The sequence below is a fragment of the Microplitis mediator genome, chromosome 2, assembly GCF_029852145.1.
Source record: "Microplitis mediator isolate UGA2020A chromosome 2, iyMicMedi2.1, whole genome shotgun sequence".
NCBI lineage: Eukaryota > Metazoa > Arthropoda > Insecta > Hymenoptera > Braconidae > Microplitis > Microplitis mediator.
Genome location: NC_079970.1, coordinates 16943304 through 16970399, shown reverse-complemented (window position 1 = coordinate 16970399; position 27096 = coordinate 16943304). Strand labels below are relative to the sequence as shown.

Genomic DNA, 27096 nt, shown 5'->3' with positions numbered 1-27096 from the left:
AAATACCATCAGAAAATGATGTGATTTTTAAAATTCCGTAACCTGAATTTTTTACGTACTCATTAAAATTAATCTAGTATTTCTAACATATTAAATGTAGAGATGCCGAGAAGACTTTACCGTGACAAAACTTTAAATTTAACGGAACGAACTACATTTTATTTTAGAATCAGAAATCTGCCACACAAATACTTGAAATTTTTTAGTAAAATTTTATATGTATCGTTATTATTAAATGTATGATAAACAAAATTTTTTAGATAATTAATTTTGTGTTGATAACTAAAAATTTTTTGAAATAAAAAATAAATTTCACAGTTTGTTTTATTAGAAAATTTTCCCTGTTCATTGAATTATTTCTCGGATTACTCTCGTAAATAATTATTGAGAAAATCAATTAAATTTCACTGATCGTATTAGTGATCTAATTACCGCAATAGAAATTTAAATCGCAAGACATCAATAAAATTTTAACAGAAAGCGTGATGATTTCTGCAATTAATCTCTTACATTCAATTAAAAGTATAAAAAAATTTTTTGTAATTATGTAATGAATCATAATCTAAATAACATTTTTTAAATTTCATGAAACTGATTAAACTCTTTCATAATCATAAATCATTTTTTATCTCAAGTTTATATAAATTTATCATTGGCCATTTTTTAGAGCTAAAAAATCTAAAAAATTTTTTAAGTGAAGACATAAAAATTATAATTTGTTTGCATACAAACTTTGATAATCTATTTTTATGAGTAATAAAATACAATGACAATAATAATGAAAATTATTTTGGCATCATGACAACTAATGAAATAAAAATTATAATTTAAATCTTCCGTTATATGCTTAAACTTTCTCAATTCAGTATTTATATATACGTATGTAAATAAAATATAAATAAAAATATATGTAGGAGTTTTATTTAAATGGAACATGGAAAGAGAGGTGATGGACCCGCGTGGAATCCTCTTAGCGTAGGCGGATGCGTACTCCCGCAATGTTTCTACGGATAAAGCTAATGCTAGTGCATCTACGTGCGTATCTATGTTTGTATTGATCGTCCATTGTTTAATTATACGCAACTAGTTGAGCAACCAATCCATTCTTTTCATAAATATTAAATATACCGACAAAAAAAAACATTTCACAACAAATCTACCGAAGCTTTATCGAAAATTCCATAAATAAATACATAAATAAATTTACTCATCATTTTTCAATGACAATTAACAATTCCCTATAGTAATCTACTAATTAATTTTATACTCCAATCAAAAAGTAATAAAATAAAACAAAAATTACAAATGATCCTGAAGTTAGCAGACAATTAAAAAGATCCGGATTTTTATTTCTAACAAATCAACTACAAAAAAAAAAAAAACTAAAAATATGCATGTGTAGAAAATTAAAAAAGCTATAGGTGCAATATTTTGAAATATTTTTTTTTTATAATTTATCGTTTATAAATAAAGTCCAAAAATTATAAGACGTCAGCTGACTTGAGTGTCATTAATTACAAGATATTAAAACAAAAATATAATTAATTTGAATAATTTGAATACTAATTACTGTTTATAAAAATAAATAATTGTCATTGAAAAATATGAAATTAAAACCTTGATATATAAAAACCGAAATAAACACAAGGATTTTTCATCAACGTGATTGTGAAATGTGAAATCATCATGATTATCATCAGTCCTAAAGCAAGTAATAAATATATATACTCCCACCTAAAAAACAACGACTCCGGCCTTACAAGGTCGTCTCGTTTTTGGCTTGGCTCTCTCTATTTAAATTCCACACTCGTTCATCTCTTTACTCCATTAATTTTTTAACATTATCATATCTCAATATAATTTACATAACATACTGTATAGTATTTAATAATTTATTTAAAATATATAAATAGATAAAGATATAAATATATAAAATAGACATTTGAAAAAAAAGATAAAAAACACTTACCTATCATCATGTAGACGTTTAAGATCAGCCATCTCAAGTTCAAATTTAAATTTAGACACCTCGCAAAGCAATGCATCACGTTCACCGATAACTTCTGACAATTCACGCTGTAATCTTTCAATCTCCGAGTATTGACATGAAATTAAACGATTCTTTTCATCAATTAGTGTCTCAACATCATTGTCCGGCTTTGTTATCAAACAATCTACCGGTTGCTGCAGTTGTAACTGCTGCTGCTGCTTCTGCTGCTGCTGCTGTTGATGATGTTGTTGGTCAATCAAATTTAATGCTGCGTTACTCATTTCGATAAAACTAAGATCCGTTTATCTGTTGAACGAAAAAAAGCGCGGGATTTTCCAAACACTTGAGGACTCGAAAAAAAAATTAAATTAACGATAGTTTTTTTTTACGCGTGACAGCTACACCCTCGTGGGAATTTTTTTAATCTTCACATAAAACAAAAATATGTATATTTATTTATTTATATTATTTTTTAGCACTACAATACTACAAAGTACACAGCACTGGTAACTCACATCACTGATTTTATTGTAATAAAACAATGTTTTGTGGTGTTTATTGTTATGGATTTATTGAGTATTGTTTACCGATTTGAATTGAATTTAAAATTTAAAAAAAAAATATTTATGTTAAAGGTAAGTCACTCTTTAGACAATAGTTGATACAAAGTACTCGCCATCTTGGCCCCTTACCGCGAGGATCGCGTCGAACCAGTTCAGGGTCTAAGCTCCTCTGTCTGTTGTCCCCTTACTTTGGATTCTCATCAACTCGTGTGAGTATAAAATGCCGAACGAATGTTGTACCTAACAGAACGCGCGAGTATGCGTATGTATCGTCTACTTGACGCATGCGCAATCTTTTCATAGTAGCAAGTGGTTTTGAATTTATAATTTCAATCTTGCGCCATCTTACATTCGTTCAACAACTAATGAAATTTAAATCTCACAGTTTCTACTTTATCAACTCGATTATTTCTTTATCGACTATGGACTACTATAATTTTCCTATCGACCTCATTGTTGTTTGGGAATTTTAAATAAAAATGATGATTTACAGTCTAGTTATAAATGAGGAGACGTTTTTATGGTCACACTAACCGCGTAAACTATTAAATATATTGATTTTAAACTTTTAACTGATACAATTTGATTTAGGAGTTCGATCGTCGAGTTGAAAGAAAGTTTTGATACTTAAAGTTTCAGAAATTTTATTTTGTGTTTACGAACTTTCAAATTTAATATCAGGAAATGAAAGAAAAAAATATGATGTTTAGAATAGAATTCATTCGATGCCGAGAAAAGGAAGTGAGAATATTGTTAGTTGTTTCATAAATTTAAAACTGATTGATGTTGAATACTGACCCAAAGTTAATCTTTTATTCTTCATAAGGTAAGTGAAAATAAATTTACTGAAAGTAAATATTGAATATATAAAAGTGAATATTTATTTACTGTCAGATTAAGAAAAATAAAGGGCAAGGGAGAGGAAATAATGGACCCCCTGAAAAAAAAATTTCATGAATATTTTTTAATTGGTCAAGATTTTGTATTAGTTCTTAAATAAGTAGTCAGTACAAATATACCTGATTAAGGAAAATGATTTAAAATTGAGTACAATTTTATAAGTCCATAATATACAGGATTTGAGTACTTACATTTATTTTAAATGATTTCTTAATCAGGGATACCCCAGCCATAAAAAAAAAATAAAAATGTGAACCATGATGAGCATATGCTAAAAAAAAATTTTTTTAAATGAAATCGTATTGAATTAAAAGACTTTTTGCGAAAAGGGTTGTTTCATCCGAAGCCCCCTACAATGTCCACGTTGTCCCTTTATACAGTCATAATTAAAAAAATCTAAAAAACGGTTGGACGAAAACGTTGTTGTTTGGAAATTTTTTGAGATCTTTGAGATCAAAAAACAGTTGGACCGAAAGAAAGTATTTTTCATTGAAATAAGGTAATTTTTGTCCGACAATATCTTCGGAATGAATTAAATGATTTGCACGTTCTTTACGGTAATCAATATGGCTTTTTGAGACCTAAATTTGATTAGATTTTGAAACAATCCGGTCGCACAATTTTCAAGTAAAATCACAAAAAAAAATTTTTTAATTTTTATTTTTTGAAAAACTTGGAAACTGCTTGACCGGGCGATTTCGAAATCTAATCAGTTCTAAATCTTGGTGAGCTCCTTTGATTGCTGTCAAGTACGTTCATATGTTTACATAACACACACACAAATACACATACACACGGACGTCCACCTGTAAATAGTTATAGAATAACTTCCTTGGACCTCAAAACGTCTAGATCTGATCAAAACTCGATTTTCGAATATCGCACCGAAATCAATAACTTTCCTTTTTTTTTTTTTTTTTTTTACATTTTCAATTTTCATAGTAAGAAGTCGAAAAATAGAAATTGGGGCTTACTTTACTACTTGTAATTTATTACAAATTCGGGGAGCTGAATTTATCCTCCTACTCCTTACCTTTATAACTTACATTGAATAGATTTTAATTGTATCGCATTCGTTGCTTTACAAAAATCTTAAATTGTTAACCGAAGCTTTTCAATCTTTTCAGTACCAAAAATTACTTAACATTATTAGTTGTAGAATTAATTCAAAATCATTACGAGTATTATTATTATTATTGTTATTGTTAATGTATCCTACAGGATCAATACATCTAAGTGTTGGATTCTTGTTTCATTTTTGATGTTTTATGTATATTTTTACGACTATTGTTCCGATTATAATTTTTTTTTTTTAATGGTCTTGTAATAAGCAATGGCTGTTGGGTCATATTTGAAAAAATAAATAAATTAATGAAAGGAAGAAAATATGAAGTAGTCTGTATAGAGTTATATTTAATAAAAAAAATGTCACTAATATAAATATGGTTTATTCTTTTTAACAATATTTCATGTAAAACTATTACTTTTCTGAATATAGATTTTCTGTCAATACAGTAGAACATCGTATATTTAATATTATATAACTTTGAATAGAATTTTTCAATCTGAAAACTTATTTCTTACACGCGTATGCATAAATTTGTATGAATTCTATACTCGGGAAACTGATCAAATGATCAAGCTCACACTTCACAACTGTTATAAAGTTGAGTATAATGTAACTACACTATCAGCTCCATAACTATTTACTAAAACTGTCATACGACTAAGTATAGATAATTTTGGAGTTTCAAATATCCTTAGGTAAATTTATAAATTGTTGACCAGATCGAAGATCAGTTATTACCTAAGAACAATAGCCGTAAATTAATTAAATATTCGTAATTTGTTAATTTTATAAATTTAATTTCTATCTGATTGTATAATAAATAACTATACTGTAGAGCTTTTTTTAACTTCCCGCTAAGAAAATTGCAAATTTTCAAAAAAGGGAAGTTATTGGTTTCGGTCCGATTTTCGAAAATCGAGTTTTCATCAGATGTCGACGTTTTGAGGTCCTAGGAAACTATTCTGACTATTCCCGGGTGGACGTCCGTGTGTATGTGTGTGTGTGTGTGTGTGTGTGTGTGAACTTTTTTTTGTCCGACGATATCTTTGGAACGGATGAACCGATTTGAACGTACTTGGTGGCGATCGAAAGAGCTCACCAAAACTTAGTCTTAATTAGATTTTGGGGTAAATCGGTCATGTAGTTTACAAGTTATACAAAGAATAAGAATTAAAAATTTTTTTTTATTTTAGTTTTTTATTGATTTCTCAGAAACGACTTATACGATCAACTTCAAAATCTAATCAGCTCTAGAACTCAATAAAACACGTCGATTGCCACCTCAACCATCAAAATCGGTCAATTCATTCCTGAGATATCGTGGGAGAAAGAAATGCTAAAATCGGTTTTTTAACTTCCCGCTAAGAAAATTGTAAATTTTCAAAAATTCGGGAAGTTATTGGTTTCGGTCCGATTTACGAAAATCGAATTTCCATCAGATGTCGACGTTTCGAGGTCCTAGGAAGCTATCCTGACTAATTTCACGATGATGTCCGAGTGTATGTATGTGTGTACGTACGTACGTACGTATGTATGTATGTAAATATTCATAACTCTTGAACGGATGAACCGATTTTGATCGTTGAGGTGTCATTCGACGCGGCTTGTTAATGTCTTGAGGCCGTAGAAATTTGAACTTAATCGGTAGGGTGCGTTCAGAGATATTTCAAAAATAAAATTTTTTTAAAAATGTTTTATTTGGATAACTTCCAATTTGCTCGATGGATTGATTCCAAAATCTAATCAGCTCTAAAACTCTATAAGCCGCGTCGAATGCCACCTCAACCATCAAAATCGGTTTATTCGTTCAAGAGAAACCGTTGACGAAAGAATTCAAAAAAAATTTTTCCTTGGTTTTTTTGAAATTTCTCAAAAACGGCTGAATAAATCAATTTCAAAATTCGACCAGCTTTAGAACTTGATAAAACGCGTCGATTGCCACCTCAACCATCAAAATCGGTTAATTCGTTCGCGAGATATCGTGGAAGAAAGAAATGCTAAAAAATGGTTTTTTACAAAACAATGGCATACAAAAGTATTTGCGAGCTCGAAGAGCTCGAAAATATATTCACAATAATGTTTTCGAGCTCAGCGAGCTCGAAAACAGCGGGAAGTTTTGGGGCTGGCCCGCAGGGTCAACTGACAGACCGATTTTTTTTAAAACAATGGCACACTAAAGTATTTTCGAGCTCGAAGAGCTCGAAAATGTATCCACAACAATGTTTTCGAGCTCGAGGAGCTCGAAAACAGCGGGAAGTTTTGGGGCTGGCCCGCAGGGTCAACCGATGGACAGATTTTTTCTTATATTATTTATTATACTATTCTGTCATAATATTTAAATAATTTTATTTCTAAATTAAATATAAACCTCGAAAAATTGATTTCATTCATTACAATACTTTCCTTCTATAAAAATATCATGGTTTTGTTATTTACATTTTTAGAGCAATCCAAAAAAAAATATTTCTTATAAAATATGAAAAAAGTCAAACAATATTCAATAAGTATTTTTAACTATCTACACTGAATTATTTTTTTTAAACAAAAAATTAAAAAAATAATAATAATTAAATAACAAATTGTCACTTAAGCAAATAAAAAGATAGATAAAGATCAATTTTAATCAGCAAATTAACTGTAATATCTTGCAAGTAATATATATAAAAATAAATATGTAATAAACTATATATTAGTATGTGAAAAGATTGTATATATACACTATAGACACTTGGTGACATCTTACTAACATAAAATGATCACGTTTTTATTATCTACGAACGTGCTGGATGTTATCACGTGCAACGTAAAAGTGGATTGACAAATTTAAAGGAAACATGAGTTGCGCTGTCATGTCAATAAAAAGTTTTATATTAATGTGAATGAAATAAAATATATACTACACTACTAACATAAGCACGTGTTCAGCATGTTTCGCGCGTTGGGTATGTCATCGTCTTCACCAATCACACAAACGCGATTTCCAAGCGTCAGAAAGGCACGTTTATTGGACTTTGATATATGATACTGATCGTTAAAAATTTATAATCATATATCTCTATTCTTAATTTATTTCAAATAAGCGGACATACATTTCTGCATATTTACTTTTTTTTTATAAATTTAATAATTAATTATTTATAAATTGATTAAGCATAACTACATATTAATACGAATATGATCGTTAATTTTCATAAATCAATCCATTGCATATTTTACGCATTATGATGTAATTTTTTTTTTATTTTTTTCATTTAATTGTTAAAGTTTTCTTATACGTTTCAATTTAAACATATACGTAATAAATTAACTATTTTTCATTTTTCTTGACAATGAAGTATCGTAGCCATCAATTAATAATAATATTATTATTATTATTATTATTATTACTTTTCTAAGAATTTAGAAATTTTTAAATTAATTAAATTTTATTAAAAAAATAAATAAAAAAAAATTTTGCAACGTTTTATCAAAATGTGGATACTTCTATCTTCCATGTTTGTAGCGCAATAAATTCATGCATATTGACATTAATTTTATTTATTATATATCTTTCATGTAGTTAAATCGTGATAAACAATAACGATAATTATTGGAAGCTATTAATTAATTGAAGTTAATTGTGTTATGGTATAAAAATAGCAGTTGTTATAGCTGTAAATCATGCTTGTGCATAAAATATTATTAGTAAATATAATAATTCATAATTTTTTTTATTTATTCTCGCTTATTTTTTTTTTTGTTTTTAAAGCTGAAATAATTAGTAATTATTTAAACATAAGAACATGGATTAATGATATCTTATAATAATAATTTAAATATTTAAAAATCTCAAACTGATTTTCTCATAAAAAAATTTAATTTATCTTATTAATTAATTAAACAAAAAAAATTTTAAACCAAAATTTTCTATATACAATTGTTACTTCTGAAAATAATTTTTTATTCATCCGAAAATAAAATTTTTACTGTAAAAATATCAAACAAAATTAATTAATTAAAAGTAGTTTGAATGTCAAAATCAAAATGATGAAACAATTAATTCAACTAAAAAAAGGCAACGGCTGTAATTAAAATCTAATCTAAAAAAATAATAGTTTCTTGCAAAATATAGAGGCGAGCAATTACTCCGAGATTAACTTGACAAACGATGGGGACTGAGGGGAATCTTTTGCACTTGATCATCCTCACTCCCTCTCGCCCTCATCTTTATGTACCCCCGTCGCCCTCGGGCATGTTTAGGTCTATAGAGTTTAAGTACTACACACCTCGCGTGCAATTCTCGTGGTATGTCCGCCGTAACTCGTCTCTCGGTCTTTACTAGTTTGCAAAGCTCTTGCAACTGTTATATAAAGTGCGACAAACTTACACATTACAATTTACTCCAAGTTGACACGCCGGATCTATCAGATTTTGTACTAAAATAGAACAAGGTTTAACTTTTCTTCAAATTTATTTCAGGTACAGTAAAAAAATAAATTAAATTTTTTTTTAAATTCAATAAGTTATTATTTTATTTTAAAAAGTAAAAAAAAAAATTTTTTTTATATAGTTTAAAAAATATACAAATACATATTTATCACTTGCATTTATAAAGTGCATTATTTCTTAGTCTCGGTACGTATTCCTTTTATTTAGTCGAGATTTTTTAATCGTTTTGCCGGAAGTCATCAAATTCTCCCCCGCTGATTTTACTCTCTGTCCTTTGTCGTAACCGTAGTGACTGACGTTGGTAAATGTGTTGATAGTCTGCTTGTAAGTCGGTCACCAGGTTATATACTCATTACAATTTACAATACTGTTGTTAAAGGAAAGGGGTTGATTATTACTTTTTTAAATTTGAATTTATTTTTTTTTTTTTATCAAAAATTTGATTTTTAGAAGATCAAATGATTGTTTGTTTATTATTGATCGTAATATATTATTTATCAATTTAAAATTTAAACATAAAAAAAAAAGTTAATCAGGTAAAGTACTTAGTACTTGAACAGTTTTCAAAATGAAATCCATTTAACCATGATCTTGGCAAATAAAAATTAATTAAATCGACAAAAAAAGTGTTACTTATAAGAACAGGGACGTTTTTCAATTTATTAAACAAAAAAAAATCAATAAATTATAAAATTTTCATATTTTTGCAAGGTTTTTAATCAAACTTTTTTAATTTTATAAATTTAATTATATGTAATTTAATAATGACTAGTGTATACTCTTATTCAAAATGTTATAAAATTTTTATTGTAAAATTTATTTATCATTTTATTTTCTCAATTGAAACGAAAAGGGTTGAGTAAAAATAAATTATTATTAAACGAAATTAATCGCCATTATTGAATGACGAATTTTCACTAGAAAAAATTTTAATTCTCACTATTTTTTAAATTGATTAATAAAAAAAAAATTATTTATTATGACCTTGAGCGCGTAAAGTCCTTGTTTAACAAACTATTAGTCCGTAAAATAATTAAAATTTTTTTTATCGCGATAAGATTTCAGTCGATGTCTAAAAGAGTCTCGTGAGAGTAACGATAAATTTTATGCACCTATATTCGAGATGTATACAGCAAAAGCGGGGCGATATTATAAAAGCCTGATTGATGAATACTAAGTGAGTAGCCGTTGTTGAGAGTTTCAACGAGTCACTTCTCAGCATTGCTGCGAGAGTGATAAAAGTGTCGTCCAGTAACTCATTATCATTATCATTATCATTAATTTTAAGATTAATCAATTAAATAAATCAACTATACCCTAATTTTATTTATAATACTTGTGATATGTGAGTATTTTAATTATTTATGTGTTAACAAGTTAAATAATTACTTTTTTAAATTTTACTAAAATATTATAATTTTTTGTGCATCTGATTTGTTGTAGAAAATAATGGATCGTTTTATTGTATTAATTTGTCTCATTGCAACTATTCAACAAGTTTATACATTACGTCAAGGATCAACTGATTATGAAGGTAAATTATTATTTATTTATTTTTTTTTATTAATTAGTTTTTTATTTAATATTTAATATTTTATCAGATACATCGTATTGGTTAAAATCCGGTCAAGAAAATTTAAAAAAAATCTTAGCAGCTGAAAATATTGAACGTCGAGCAAAAAATGTTATAATTTTTATTGGAGATGGTATGGGAATAGCATCAGTAACAGCCGGACGAATTTTTACTGGACAGAGAAAAGGGCAAAGTGGTGAAGAATATAAATTAAGCTTCGAAACATTCCCCAACAGCGGATTCTCAAAAGTAATTATTTGCTACTATAAAAATTATTAGTTGTTTTTTTTACAATTATCTTTAATTATTAACTTTACAATCTGTGATAATAAAATACAATAGCTTCACTTAACTTCTATTTTACGTAAATAATTATTAACAATTATAAAGAATAATAAAAAATATATATATAACAACACTAATTATTATTAATTAAATTCCAGACATATAATGTGGATAAACAAGTACCTGATTCAGCTGGTACTGCAACGGCAATATTTTCTGGAGTCAAAAGTCGGTACAGGGTCATTGGATTAGATCCAAAGGCATTGTATAATGTTTGCGATTCGACTATGAATGAAGTTAGGAAACTTACAACTGTTGCTGATTGGGCACAAGCCACAGGAATGGATACAGGTAAATTAAAAAAAAAACAATATAAGTTGATAAAAATAATAAAAACAAATAAAGATAATAAATAAAAAATATTGGATTAAATTGTACATAAGAGAATAAAGTGGAACTAGATGATACGATTGTGATGAAGATGAGTGACAATAATCGGTATAATTCACTGCCAATCACGTTATTTATTCAGTGATATAATCTCACAATTAATGCATCATATGTATAATATTTTCACATGATATACAATATCATACATTCAAAGCAGGTTGTTATCCTTGTAACCTAGACCTTGAAAAAAAAATTTTTAAATTATAAAGTCAATTGCAGTGAGGGATTAATTATGTTCTATGTTTAATCATATTAAAAAAAAACTAAATAGAAATTTTAAATAGAAATAATGATCAATAATTTAAAAATAAAAAAAAACTATGCGGATGATCTGTTAGAGTTTTTCAACTGATGAAAAGTTACAATGCATAAGAATTTTATTGATTCATTTTATCTCTTGATATGTTATAGATAAAAAATAATTAATAAATCTCTAGTTTAATAGTTTGTTAAATAAATAATGTAAAGTTTATAAAGGTTTCAGGAATAGAAAAAAAAAGTAAATAATTTTTAATTATTTTCTGATTATCACTTACTTATTATATTTTTATTAAATGCTCTAACGGTTCTAGCACACGGTCATGGGTATTAATCAAGTGTTAAATTAAGAACCAGTGACGAATAGACCTTGTTTAAATTATCTATGCAGTGAAAATATATTAAATCATTGGGAGTAGTAGCTCTTGTGAGGGCCAGGTCGAGGCCGTTATTTTACCCTGAGTGATTTTATACTTGACTAGAAAAGGGTTAAAACAAAAATAACATTTTATTATAATATATTACTTTAAATAGAAAAAAAATTGTGTTTATATACTTTAGGTCACTAGATTAATATTTAAAATATGTCTTAAAAATTAATTAATTATGTAACCTTATTTATATTTTATTAACAGGTTTTGTTACAACAACAAGAATAACTCATGCTACTCCTGCATCACTTTATGCTCATGTTAATAATCGTGACTGGGAATGTGACAGTGCTATTCCAACTAAATATAAAGATTGCACCAAAGATATTGCTCGTCAACTTATTGAAGATGCGCCTGGTAATAAATTTAAGGTAAATTTTTTTTTTATTCTCTATTTTAATTAATTTAAATGTTAATTAATTTACATAACTTATTAAGGCTCAGCCACTAATTCTGTCGAGACGAAATAAAAATTCTTATGAAAAAATCTTTTATTACAAAATTATTATTTTTTAAGAAAAAAAATTATAAATTTTATGGAGACACTTAAAATAATAGAACTGCAGTAAAAAAAAAAAATTTCTTGGCGCAAGAAATATTTTGCATTACGAAATAAAAACATAAATTATATCTTAGGACTAGAAACAATTTTTGACACAAGAATTTTTTCCTCTCACCGAAAAATTTTTTCTTGCCTGAAGAAAATTTTTTCTCACCTCAAGAAATTTTTTGCTTTCAATTCACAATGGAAAAAATTTCTTAGGACAAGTTAAAATTTTCTCAGGACGAATGAAAATTTTTTGGGCCGAGAAATCCTTTTTTTCTGTGTATTCAATTAATTTTAGTAATTACTTGAATTACTTTAGATATTTTTCTCAACTTTATTTTTTCATAGTCTATGAAAGTAAAAAATAATTTGTATCAAAACTTCATTATTTGTTAATTTGAAAAAATTTTAACTTAGCAAAAAAAAAAAAAATTTGTCTTGAGAATATGTTTAATTTAAATTGGTATTTGCAAATCGTTAAAAAAAGCAGATGTTTAATGTAACGTGAAAGTCATTTTATTTATCAGGCATTGACATTTCAAACTCAATGGATTCATAAAAAATTTAACTGAATAATTAACTTGATAATAATTCATTAATTTTGAATTATTTGAATGGTTATTATTACTAAAGCAAATAATAAAAGACATTAAGTGACAATCATTGTTATACATATGTTGCAATAATTGTAACATTATTGATAATTTTTCACGAACTCATAGTTAAGTATTAAACCAGTAAAATAAATAGACTTATAAATAGAAAAAAGATAAAATTATCAATAGTTTAGTGGGATTTATTGTATACGTCTGCGATAATTAACAAAGAAAGTTCAAGGCTGATTGACAATTGCATCACGACACTCTTTTATCAGATCACGTATCCGGTCATTTTATTGATTTTAATGATGCTATTCACATACAAGTGTACACATATTTATCATACACTCATCTGACATTTATTATTTATAAATTATGATAAATTAAAATTAGGCCATATGCAAATCATATTTTTAAATCTCATTGATTTCGTATCATAATTTTTGCAAAAGATAACAATAAAAATTTTTAAGTAATGTATTATTTTTTTGGTTTATTGTTATATTTATTTTATCACGAATTGTAAACAATAATTGAGTTGATAAAGGTTTTTTTTTATTATTTTATTTTATTTAATTGTTCGAGTCTTACATATTTATTTATCATGTAAATTTGCTCGTAATGTTTGATAAAATTAAAAAAACATTGGCTTTTTTTTCAGTCAATGTACGACAAAAAAATAACAACTGTTATTTTAAATTCATTACAGTATAATCATAGTGATAATAATTATTATTTTAACAGGTAATTTTAGGTGGAGGTGGCCAAAATATGGGAACTCCAATGCCAGGTACGATTGACAAAGACAGTTGTACAAGGAAAGATGGAAAAGATTTAACACAAATATGGAAAAAATTCAATCCAGGTGGCAAAGTTGTTAAAAATAATTCTGATTTAATGTCTATTGATATTAAAAACACAACAAAATTACTTGGAGTTTTTTCGAATAGTCACATGCCTTATCACGAAGTAAGGACCGATGAAACACCGACTTTGGCTAATATGACAGCACAAGCTATCAAAATCTTGAAAAAAAATGATAATGGATTTTTATTAATGGTACGTAGATACTTAAATATTTTTTATGTCACTTATGCCGAAGAATACGCCGCTAACTGGCTAAAGTCAGCCATAAATTTCATATTTAAATGCAATCCTTTCTCATTGATCAAAACTGTGATTTAATATAGAGGAGAGGTGGGGTAGAGGGGGCGAAATGGGGTACCCCCAAAATTTTATAAAAAAAGTTTCTTTTTAAAAATTTTTTTTTAACATTTCAAAATCATTTTTGTAAATATAATTGAGCATTGTTTAGAATTTTTTTGGCTAAACTTTTTTAAAAATCGTGTCAGTCGAAGAATGACTTGTTTTATAATAAAAACTATTAAAAATTTTTTTTCTCCCTTTGCATCCAATATTTAGGATAGAAGTACCATTTGTGGTCAGTGCTCTATTTCTGGAACTTTAATATTTTATTTTAATAACAGGGGTTGTCAGATATTTTCGGCTGAGTTTTTTTCGGAAACAAAATCTCCAAATACAAAATACAGACCGCACATTGATGCACTACTGTCTAATTTAACGAAGTGCGCTTACATTATTTGACAATATTCATTTGTTTAAGAGAAAAACTCGGCCAGATTCCCATTGACTGCACAAGTGCAACAAAGATAGTACCGTTCGTGGACTTTAGTGTAATAGAGAGAGAAGTACGAACCCCTGTTAAATGAAAAAGTATAAAAAAAAAACTTCATTCTAATACAGTAAAAAAATTGCCTTTGAACGAATTAAAAAAATTAATTATGTCATTGCGTACATTACATATTATGTTATTAAAATTTTTCAAGTGGCCGAAACTGACCCTTAAGTGACCACAAATGCTACTTCTACCCCATGTGAAATGTAATTTTTCTTTATGTAAATTACTTATAAGAAAATTTCATTCAATCAAATTTATTTGATATCCAGAAATTTTTTTTTTACCTTATTTAAGGGTACCACATTTTTCCCGCAAAAAATGAAAACTTTTTTTTTAACGGCAGCTGAAAATTTTTTCTATTTACTTTGAATATCATTAAAAACATAAAGATTTAATGTATTTGAGTCCCCGAAAATTTAGTATTTCTTTAAGTACTCCGTTTTGCCCCTCCCACCCTTATATTAAATCACTAATTTAACACTAAATCATGAAGTTTTATATAACTATAGTGAAATAGGCGGAGTATATCCCTACTCAATGATTTAAGCCACTAAGGAATCTATTACCTCCCTCTTGTATGACGTCACTTTGAATTTAGCTAACTACCTTATTAACATGACCAAAATCTCTAGACTGATGCACGTGTGCATTTAAATGCCGTAGGTAGCCACCACACGCATCTGTAAATCAATGCAACGTCCGCTGAATTTTATAACTCTATAACATCTCTGTTATTAATCTATTGTATACATCTAGTGACATCGAGTCTATAATGCCGATTCCTCAAGATCTATAAGATACTATTTAATGTCTAATCCATTGGCAAGATTTTTATCAATATTTATTTGAAATCTTTTTTATTCTGATTAACTTTGATAGTCATCTAAAAAATTATATTAAGATTTCAATTCCGGTGCTAACGGCCTGTATGATCGTACGTTTGCAAATAAACTCGATAAAATCTGAAACATATATGTATACAATTTACTTCTTTTTGCTTTAACTTTAGAATTATTTTAAATCTATGTATTTCTATATTAAAATACTATTGGAAATCGTTATTTGAATCCTCCCCATTCAATTATAATAAATAAGTGTATAAATAAATATGTCCGTACGTATATTCACGATATTTGACAAATATTGGTTATTCAATTTAGTTCAATTTTTAATGTGATCTGTTTTAAAATAAATATAAGGGACATTGGAGCATCCCGGGTCAAAAAAATAATGAAGTTTACTTTTTTTGACTTGAATTCAAGTCAGCTAAAATAAAACCAAGTCGAATTTAAAGTTATTTTTTTGACCCCGGACAACAGAACTCAAATTTAAAAAATATCGTAAAAAAAAAATAACTTATTTTTTATCAAGAATATTCGATTTATTTTTCGACTGTTATGAATTTTGGGCAAACATGTCAAGTACTCAGGGTAAAACGAGGCATCTAAAAATTTAAGAAAGTGAAAAAAAACTCTGTTTTGCAGAGAAGGAATTCTTTTATTGAAAATATTAATAATTCATTATATATTCGTTAAATGTTAATAAAACCAAACCATGTAAGCAATTTATTTTTATTAAAATTATTGTAAATGGCAAATTTGTTTGAAATGGATAAAGACATTTTGTATTCGATGCAGAAGTTACAAGACTTAATAACCCAATTATGTATTCCGGTCTTCTTCAATTAGGAAATTGTAAAAATTATTATTGTAATCTTTTATAAACTCACAGAAATCTGCATTTCAAGTTAAAATTTAAAATTTTTTTAAAAATATTCACAATAGCGTGTCCGTAGTGAAACACTTATGATTGTTCGAATGTTCATCTTTCATTTTCTATATATAAAAGTTAAATGTCTTTTCAAATATTTAATTAATTTTTATGAAATTTGGTATGGAAACGAATTTTATTGAAACCTATCAGAAGTTCTAATTTTCTAAGATAATTATTTGTTCAATTTCAGTTGCAAAATTAAATTCAAATGAAACAAAATTTTTATACTAAAACAATATGATTAGTATACATTACAAATAAATTTAATAAACAATAAACGTTACAATTAATACAAATACAGTTTGCATTGTATCAACTCATGTTTTACTATTTTTTTCTTTTGTAATTAAATTATTTTATTTAATTTTTTATGAATAATTTAATTACTAAAGTTAAAATATAAAGCTGAATTTATCCAATGGTTTAATTAGTTTTATAATTACATAATTATGAGAAGTACTTAATTCAAAAATATTTCAAAATTTATTTATTTATATAAAGAGTGAATAAACGTTGTTATCCATGAAGTATTCTTGAAAAAGAATATAATATTATCTAAAATGAAAATCTTTATAATGTATATAAGAAATAATATAATTCCTTGTTGTCGAAGATGTTAAGAATAAATTTGCAATGATGAACTTCCTACTTTAACGATATCTCGACATAAATTTATAGTTTTCAAAATATCATAACGACGCGATGAGAGTTTGCCGGATACTTAACAAGGCCATTTACCACTTGAGCGTGTAATTTTATTCGTAACTTTAGAAGCTCATTACTGGTGTACTTATATTACTTTGCATACTGCTAGAGATTGAATATAAAGAGAGTAAAGAGGAATTTTAATCTCATAACTCATTCTTTTTTCTGACAGTCTGACTTATTCAATGTTAAATATTCATATTTATAAAATACTATTTATTTATTTATTTTTTTTTTTTTAGGTCGAAAGTGGAAGGATCGATACTGCTCATCATAAAAATTATGCAAAGTTAGCACTACGTGAAGTTACCGAATTAGAAGAAGCTGTCAAAGTTGCTTTGAGGCTGACTAAAACAGAAGATACACTTATAATCGTTACAGCTGATCATTCACATGCATTTACTATGAATGGATACCCACTCCGTGGGAATGATATTTTGGGATTCGCTAATAATGTTATTGAACCAAATGTAAAACCTTATGAAACATTAACTTATGCCAACGGACCTGGTTTTACACATCATAGAAATAATAACACGAATTCAAGTGAAACTTGGATACCAGTTGAATCAAATGCTAATAGAAATGAACCATTTTATCAACATATGTCTGCTATGTGGTTGAAAGATGAGACGCACGGTGGTGAAGATGTGGGAGTTTACGCTATTGGTACTTATTATTATTTATTTATCTATTTATTTTTAAATCCACAACTAAATACATCCGTACGCTCGGAAAACTCGAAAATATATTTACACTGTATTCAAGCTCCAGAAGCTCGAAAACAGCAGAAAGTTTCGAGGCTGGCCCGCAGGACTACCGTTTTCCAGATTTTTTGTTATCTATTCAAAATTACACTGTAAAAAATCAGAAATAAATACGGATGTTATTTCAAGATTTCAACTCGAATTCACTTCGTCACTTAGAGTTTCAGAATTAAAAAAAAAACATCACACCGCATAAGGAGTGAATAAATAGTTTTTTTTCAGGGGAGTGATTTCGGAAATATGTGGATTTTATTTTAATCCGCATCCACTCCGATCCGTAGTTTTAATATTAAACTATGGCGGTCCTGAAACACGGTGTATTACGGTGAATCACTGGAAATCAGCGTGAACGCTCACCGTGATGCTACCGTGAATCACGGTGATTCGCCGCGATCCACCATGATTCACCGTGATTCACGGTAGCATCACGGTGATTTACCGTGAGAGTTCACCGTGATGTTGCGGTGAATCACAGTGAATCAACGCGAGATCTCACCGCGATGTCGTAGATCGCGGTGATTCCGCGAAAATCACTGTCATTGTATAAAAAAAAAGGCAATACATTATGAAACCTCGATGGGGCAGCAGAATTTTACAAAAATTCACCGTGAATCACGGTAAATCTCCATAGTTTGATTATAGAACATCACCGTGATTCACCGTAAATAGACGTGAATCACCGTGATTTTACCCCGAATCACCGTGAAAGCTCACCGTGATATCACGCACACATTCACAGTAATTTCACCCTATTAGCGTGATTCACCGTAATTAACCCTATATCACGGTAAATCAGGACCGCCAGGGAAATAAACTCCCCTTCGGAGTGAATTTCACTCCGGGGGGATAAAATAAATAAAAAATCATACACCTCAGATTTAATCCACGTTCACTCCGCAAATTTCTTTTTCTCATTGCATTATTTAATACTCTCTTAAAATGAACCAGTGAAATTTCACTGATTTTCCAGTGAAATCCACTGGTTCAACCAGTGAACTTTTAGTCACTGGTTCAACCAGTGAACTTTTAGTCACTGGTTAAACCAGTGAACTTCACTGGTTGAATCAGTGGAATTTCACTGGTTCATTTTAAGAGAGTACTAATAATTAATTAATTGTTAAGTATTGATCTTACTAAATTTCTATATTTATTATAATAATAAAAACTCTAATCTAATGGAATTGTCTATGAAAGAGAAAAAACTGTTAAATAATTGACTTAATTACATATATTGAATAATACGCGTGTTAAATAATAAATTTTTTAATTAAATATATATTATTTCAGGTCCATACTCTCATTTATTCCGAGGTACGTTTGAGCAGAATTATATTGCCCATGCAGTTGCATACGCCAGTTGTATGAAAGACTGGCCATCTCACTGTGATCATCAGTACAAAAAATATTATTATGACACATCCTCATCATCAACTATTGTATCTTTATCGTCATTAATAGTAGCAACGTCTTTTTTTATTCTAAAACTTTTTACTTGAAATAGTTAATATTTATGTCAATTAGTGGAATTTAACGATATGAATATAAAAAATAATGCTACTTTAAAAGTACAGTATTTTAAAATTGTTTATTAGACAATTTTTCTTCTTTTTATTAATTAATATATTAAATAAATAAATAATTGTTGACATTGCAGGTCAATGCACTATATTTTAAATCCACAAATTAATTTATAATAATATGATTGTAAAAATTAATTTATGGATTTAATAAATAATTCTACAGGTAAATTCTAATTTTGAATTCTTAATAATGGAAATTTGAAAAATTAAATTTAAAAAAAAGGTATGAATGTTATATTTTGAGGGTGTGTTTTATTTATGTATGTACATTATGCGATAATTTATATAAATTTATGTGTATGAAAAATTAAAATAATTGATTCATTTTTGTAAGGTTTTATAAAAGATATATTTTAAATATATATAAAATAAATTGTAATAATTCATTAAAGAAAAGTTTATTATTTTTTGACTTCCCGCTGTGAAAATTGAACATTATTTTATTAGTTTATTTATTATCGAGTTTAAATTTTTACGTTACAAATTGGCGCCCAACGTGAGGTTCACAGTTAGAAGAAGTCGCATATTTTTAAAAATTTTTATTTTATTGTTAAATTTTAACTTTTTTTTTGTTAGTGTTGCTTAGTTTCCGATATTTCTTTTTTTCTTTCCCTTCAGTTTTTTTTGTGAGTATCTTCGTTGATCGATTTTATTTTATTTTCTGTATATAGAAAATTGGAGGAGGATTGATATTTTTTTTTGCATCTATTTACTTATTTGTTTGTCGGGTATGTTTGCTTGTAAGACAAAGGAATTCATGAAGCATCAAATTCTTTGTGTGGGTATGACGTCGGAACCTGTATTAATATTTTAATTCCTTCAGGAATTTTTCGGCGAATCGTGACGTCACTAAGAAAGAATTCCGTTGTTCGATTGCATATTCGGGTAGTTCCATCTTTCGCTAGCAACAGCCGGAAGCGTGCGGAACCGTGAGTGCTCACAGCCCCGTCGGGACTTCTGCTACGGGTGTGGACGGGCCAAGAAGACCATGGCTGACTGCCCGGAGTGTCGTATTCGGTGGACTCGTCGAGGCCCTTACGACAAACGAGTAGAACGCTGCGTTTCCGAGGAAGAGTGGAAATGGTCACGCTGAAGTCGGAGTCGATCTGATTGGAGAGTTCCGTAGAGGATAGAATTAAATAAAACTCTTATATCTTGTATATAATTTGTGTTTATTTATACTTTACCCATTTTTCCGTTAAAATAAAAGCCGGGTTGATACCAGTTCCAGGGTAACTTCAGGTCCAATGGGCTGTCTATATCGTGTTGTCGCTAGCCGATAAGATTACCGCTAAATATATCACGAACCTCAGGATTCAATTCCATGTGTTTGGTGGATCTGTATCGCGCCTTTAAGGCAAAAATAATTTTTTTCTTTATTTGGGTTACGGTTGTATGACCGTAATAAATCGAAATATTAATTATTTTGTTTATCGTGTGGTCGAGAACCACAGAATCGTTGGGTACTCGGCAGTATACTCGTCTGCAAACACCGGAAGGATTGCCAGGCGAGCCTGTCTTTAAGGAGTTTATGACGCTACATTACCGAAGTCGGATAGTTGGAGGTTTAGTAAGTATGAGTATGTGTGTGAGTATATCTGTAGAGATAGGTGTTGCGGATAGAGAGTCGAGTGTGTAGAGCATATGAGAGCAGGAGTACGTGTACGGTCCGCTGTGAGTTAGGGAGGAAATTTGGGATTGGAGCGCGGATTTTATGAGGGATGTTTAGCTGTGTCGTGGATAGTTGCCGAAGTAACGTGCCTCCTGACCAGTGATGACGACTAGGCCCAGGCTTAGCCTTCGGGGTGACTTGGTGATCACAAAAAACCGACTAAGATGTCGCCGCCCCTTTATGTTTGAGTCCGAAGTTAACTGGGGTATGTTTTCGGTTAATTTGGGAATGGCAGATTTCGTTTGCGATGCTCGAGGAAGCCAACAATTTGCTAATTTCGGGTACTACAGGGAGTGACACTACGTGACGATCCGTGAATCCGCGTTTAAATTTTTACGTTACAAAGTTTATCAAACGATTGTCTATAAAAAAAAAATCATATGCTCTTTTGGCTTTAAGAGGTTTGCTAAAGCCAAAAGGGCGTATAAAAATGTAAGTACTTTAGGAATTAGTAACACAATTTTCTCGGAAAATAAATTTTCCATTAATAAGCTATTGTAGTTTTTACGTGACTTTACTAAGTTTACCCGTTCGAAATTTTTAAAACAAATAAATATGCACTATTAATAATTTTATTTAATTTTCAATGATAATTGTCATGTGAATTAAATAAAATCTATTAATTTTACATGAATAATCTATTTGTTCACATAATTAAAAAAAATTAAAACAGCCTTTAATGAAAATACAATGTGATTGACTATTTAAAAATATATATTAAGTAATTAATCAGAATATTGAGTTGGGTTTTAATTCTAAAAATTCGAAAAATGCAGTTCCAGCTTTCTTTTAAGAATCTTAATTAGTTTTTGATAATTGTGAGATTATTAAAGTTTTGTTATGAAATTTCCAGTATTTAAAAATTAATTATTCAAAAAAAGGGGAATCTTCAATTAAAATTATGGTTTTTTAAATGATTAAACTTTATAATTAAAATTAATTGACTCATAGACAATAAAAAAACAACTATTGAGATGAAATAAAATAAAATACATTGTTATTTTAATTTTTATAACATTCTTGACCTTGAAAATTTTAAGTAATGCAAAAATAAGTAATTTTGTTTAAATTTCGCTTCTTGTTATTATTCATTGTACAATTTACTGAATATTTAATTTATTTAATAGCAAAAAATTTCAAGTTTTGATTTTTTTTTATCAGTATCTTAAACTTACCCGAGTCAATGATTTGAATTTTGGCGGTCTTTTTTCATTGTCAAACACACAGTCAACAAAAGAAGCTTGATTGGATATTTGGGCATAGTGTGGGACGTTTACAAATTTAAGGGGGAGAAAAAACTCGATGCCATGTCCAAGTCAAACTCTGTGACTCCACATTTAAACATCATTCCAATTCCTTCTATACATTTTCATAATTCCCATATTGTTGTTTATTTTTTAAAAAACTTTAAGTTTTATGATAAATAATAGAAAATCTAATTGTTCACTTTCCTTTAAATTTGAAAAAGTTTCGTAGTGTCAGAAATAGTTAAATGGCGATAGAGGCTATTATGAAAAAAAATCAGACTGAAGATTCAGTGCTGAATAATGACAATGAATGGAATGATGATGCCGAGCCAAACTTTAGTGATCCTGAAGATTTTGTTGATGATATCGCTGACGAAGGTGAATCTATTTATTTTTAAATTAAGTTTAAACAATTTTTTTTAAGTTATAATTTATGGTTAATAAAATATCACCGTACCTAAGTATTGATACACGCGACATAACCTATACCTAAAGCCACGTTTTTATATACTATATATATCTATATATACATATATATGTATAGTTTTATTGATGTGTAATGTATTTAAATATTTGTTTTTACTTTTAAATAGATTTATTGCCGGATATTTTGGAGCAGAAACCTTTGGAAACTGATGGGATTGAATCAGTTATTATTGTCGATGGAATACCTCAAGTTGAAGCCGACCGTTTTGAAAAACTTAATAACCTAATTAACAAGCTGTTCGGTAAAGTCGGCCCTATTGTTAACAAATATTACCCTAAAACTGAAGCTGGAGTAACTAAAGGGTAATTATTTATTTTATAATCAACAAAGCATTGGTTTATTTTTATAAATAATTTTAAACATTTCTAAGTTTTTTAAATTCTTTTATTGACGTTATTTGATGTAAATTCCAAAGTATTAACTGTCAATTTTATTTCTTAATTTTCATTGATAATAAACTTAAAAATTGAATTTTATAAATAAAACTATTTAATGAAATTGTCTAGAACTTAATAATTGTCACTTTGACTAAAGACGATGATTAAAAAAGATTTAAATTTAAAAATATTTAATAAGGTAAGAGATCCAATACCCGATCAGGGAACTAGGTCTTTTATCTTACTATTAAATCCTCTGTATTCAATACTATTAAATTTTTATGGGTACTTAATACATTACTGTATTACGGTAGTAAATTTATGTCTTTGTGTTCATATGGTTGCGATCGATTTGCAACAAACCTAGGGATTCATCCTGACATTTAATATTACGAATTTTAAGGTAGGAGTCTGGTAACTCGGATTGAAAAAATTGAAAAATGTTTTTTTGCTTAATTCAAAAGTACGATATATTTAGAATATACTGTAAAAATTTCAAACTGAAATTCGAAATAGGAACGGAGTTACAGCGAGTTTTTGAGAGCGCTTCATAATTGCGCGCCAAAGGTTACTGAAACTTAAAACGCGTTTATCTTGAAACAACGTTTTTACGGCTAGTCCGGATGATAATTTTTTTTCTGTTCAATCTATTGGCCTGAAACTTGAACTGGTTATTCTATGCACTTGTAGTTCTCGTCGGAACTAGAATTAATTTTTTTCACCCCTAACTTTCCATTTTATTTAATTTTTAATTTCGGATGTTTTCAAGAGTCAATATCACCCGGGCCATCTACACGCTGTTTTTTTGAGTGGTCAACTTCAAGCGACAGTAATAATAATAATAATAATGATAAATTATTTAATTTCCTCAAAAAAATTTTTTTTGTTACCTTAAGATGTAAATAAGAACATATTAAAAATGCAAAACTTTTCATTTGTTCCTATTAAGAAACAAAAAGGCCTCTAAAAAATAGCATTAGAAACGGAGCGAGTTACTAGACTACCTTAAATTATATTTTTTTAAGAACATTCTGATATATAGATATAAATTAACAGTAGACGTGGAATTCCGGAAATAATCTAATGATTTTTGTAATAAGAATTTTAGTCATTTTAATTAAATAATAAAAATTGGAATATAATTACAAAACATTAGCTTTTTTATTCAGTAATTATTTTTAATTTGGAACTAAAAAGTCCGGAATTTTTATCCCCATGATTTACTAGATACTAGATTTTTCATTTTGTTGAAATATTAGTAAGAATAATTTAAAAACCATTTAAATAACTGGTATATTTAAAACGTAAACTCTTTGGTATTAAAACTTGACATCTTTGGGTAAAACGTGAGATTTTTTACGTTAATCCTTTGACAGTTTACTTTTAACCATAATTTAATATTTTTTAAAATTTATTTTAGAAATAAATACTTTAGTCGGTTTTTAAATATTTCTTTCAGATAATAAGGAAGAATTAGTGAGACTAAGTAATTTGATGTTTAATTTAAATAAAAATAAATAATTAAAATTTTAAATGTTACAAGATACTGAAGTAAATAATTAATAACTTATTGTTATATTTAAAAAAATAATTTAATTTTTTCAAAATTTGTAAAAATAATCAATTAATTATTTTTCCAGGTTCATTTTCTTGGAGTACAATAATAAATTAAGCGCAGCAGCAGCAATAAAAGCTTTGAATAACTACAAACTTGATAAACAGCATACTTTTAAAGTTAATTTATTTACGGACTTCAAGAAGTTTGAAAATATACCGAAAGATTGGGAACCACCAAAACCCCAACCTTACAGTGCAGTTCAAGATCTGCATTATAATTTATTAGAACCTGATGCGTATGATCAGTTCGCAGTTCTTTCAGGAAACGGTGCTGCAGTGTCAGTACAAGTTTGGTTGAACTCAGCGCCAGAACCAACTCTTGTCGAAGAACGTCGACGATGGACCGAGACGTATTTCAAGTGGTCACCATTGGGAACTTACATGGCGACATTCCACGAACGTGGAGTCGTTCTCTGGGGTGGTTCGAAATTCAAGCAAGTAGCGCGATTTAGTCAGTTTGGAGTTGAATGTATTGATTTCTCTCCACGCGAGCGATACTTAGTTACTTTTACTCCGCGAATGGATGGTGGTCCTGATCAAAAACGTCTTGTTATCTGGGATATTCTTACGGGAAATGAAAAACGTTCATTCTTCCCCGATGGATTATCCGTTTGGCCGATCTTCCGCTGGTCTCACGACGACAAGTATTTGGCTTGTATGGGTGAAGACATTTTGAGTGTTTACGAGACTCCGTCGTTTGGTCTTTTGGATAAAAAAAGTATTAAAACTGTAGGAATACGTGACTTCAGTTGGTCACCAACTGATAATGTTGTTGCTTACTGGGTACCTGAAGACAAAGATGTTCCTGCTCGTGTAACACTTTTAGAAATACCCAGTCGTAATGAAATAAGAAATAAAAATCTATTCAATGTTGCCGACTGCAAGATCTTTTGGCAAAAATCTGGTGATTATTTGTGTGTCAAGGTTGATCGATTTTCGAAGAAAAAAGAAAAAACTGAACAAAAGTACACGGGAATGTCTTACAATTTTGAAATATTCCACATGCGTGAGAAACAAATTCCAGTGGATAGTGTTGAGATGAAAGAACCTATTCATGCTTTTGCTTGGGAACCAGTTGGTAATAAGTTTTCAATAATTCATGGCGAGGTACCGAATGTGAGTGTGAGTTTCTATGAAGTTAGATGTGGACATCAACCAGCATTGCTAAAAAAATTAGAGAAGAGAGCGTGCAATCACTTATTCTGGTCACCTGCTGGACAATTTGTCGTCTTGGCTGGAATGACAACGATGGCCGGTGCATTGGAATTTGTTGATACCAATGATTTTACAATTATGAATACTACTGATCATTATCAAGTATCTGATATCGAGTGGGATCCAACTGGTAGATACGTTGTCACGGCTGTGTCTAATTGGAAAACAAGTGTAGATAATGCCTACTGGATTTGGACATTCCAAGGTCGTATTTTGAAGCGTGTCAACCTTAATGCCTTCAATCAATTACTTTGGCGACCTCGTCCTCCTACTCTATTGACTGCTGAACAGATAAAGGACATTAAAAAGTCTCTTAAAAAATACTCATCTCAATTCGAGAGCAAGGATAAGATGCGTATGACACGGGCTTCCAAGGAAGTACTCGAAAAACGTCGTGCTATGATGGAGGCATTCAATGAGTACCGAGAAAAGCGTAGTGAAGAATGGAAAAACCAGAAGAAACGTCGTATGGATCTCCGTTGTCACATTGATACTGACAATCTTGATTCAGATACTAAAAATGTTGAAGAAGAAGTTGTTGAATTCTTTGTTAAAGAGGAAGTTATTCTACTGGATTAGTAATAAATATCCTAGCGGGTTGACTTTTTAACAAAATATAAATAATAACACTTGCGATTTATTTTTACTGATTATTATTTCAAAATACAATTTACATTATTTTTTTTTCGAGGATATTTTGTTTAAAAATAACACGTGGCGTCGTGCTAATATAGTGTAAGCTGCGATTGTAATTTAAATAATTAAAATAATCTGTTGAATCAAAAAATTTTGTAATATTTCTAATAAAATAATTAAAACTTTAATCAATAGATTTTAGTAAATTTTTAATATCATTTTTTATTT

At 28.6% G+C, this 27096-nt stretch overlaps 3 protein-coding genes and 1 long non-coding RNA gene across 5 annotated transcripts in view; 2 read left to right on the top strand and 2 right to left on the bottom strand.

Moving 5' to 3' along the window:
* Positions 1-2767, bottom strand: part of LOC130678452 (IQ motif and SEC7 domain-containing protein 1) — a 94292-nt gene extending 91525 nt beyond the window's left edge. The window contains exon 1 of the mRNA XM_057485647.1: positions 1970-2767. Within this exon, the coding sequence (XP_057341630.1) occupies positions 1970-2271 (302 nt within the window). The 5' untranslated portion in view covers positions 2272-2767. The remainder of the gene's footprint in view (positions 1-1969) is intronic.
* Positions 2768-8789: 6022 nt separating this feature from the next.
* LOC130678704 (alkaline phosphatase 4-like) lies at positions 8790-19770 on the top strand. Of its 2 annotated transcripts, none has more exons than XM_057486116.1 (8): positions 8790-8980; positions 10394-10484; positions 10552-10772; positions 10967-11159; positions 12152-12318; positions 13838-14152; positions 17513-17939; positions 19325-19770. In XM_057486116.1, the coding sequence occupies exons 2-8, from the start codon at positions 10400-10402 to the stop codon at positions 19531-19533; spliced, it is 1617 nt and encodes a 538-aa protein (XP_057342099.1). In that variant the 5' UTR covers positions 8790-8980; positions 10394-10399; the 3' UTR covers positions 19534-19770. The 2 variants fall into 2 exon arrangements, with proteins under 2 accessions (XP_057342099.1, XP_057342098.1); XM_057486115.1 differs by lacking the exon at positions 8790-8980 and adding an exon at positions 10122-10295.
* Positions 19771-19839: 69 nt separating this feature from the next.
* On the bottom strand, positions 19840-22733 carry LOC130678706 (uncharacterized). Its single transcript, XR_008991861.1, has 3 exons — positions 22465-22733; positions 20805-20967; positions 19840-20723 (listed from the first exon to the last, which is right to left on the bottom strand). It is a non-coding gene; the product is annotated as an uncharacterized LOC130678706 (long non-coding RNA).
* Positions 22590-27056, top strand: LOC130678703 (eukaryotic translation initiation factor 3 subunit B-like). The gene is made up of 3 exons (XM_057486114.1): positions 22590-22914; positions 23130-23325; positions 25041-27056. Exons 1-3 carry the CDS (start codon positions 22782-22784, stop codon positions 26809-26811), a joined length of 2100 nt encoding a protein of 699 aa, XP_057342097.1. The 5' UTR covers positions 22590-22781; the 3' UTR covers positions 26812-27056.
* The last annotated feature ends 40 nt before the right edge of the window (positions 27057-27096 follow it).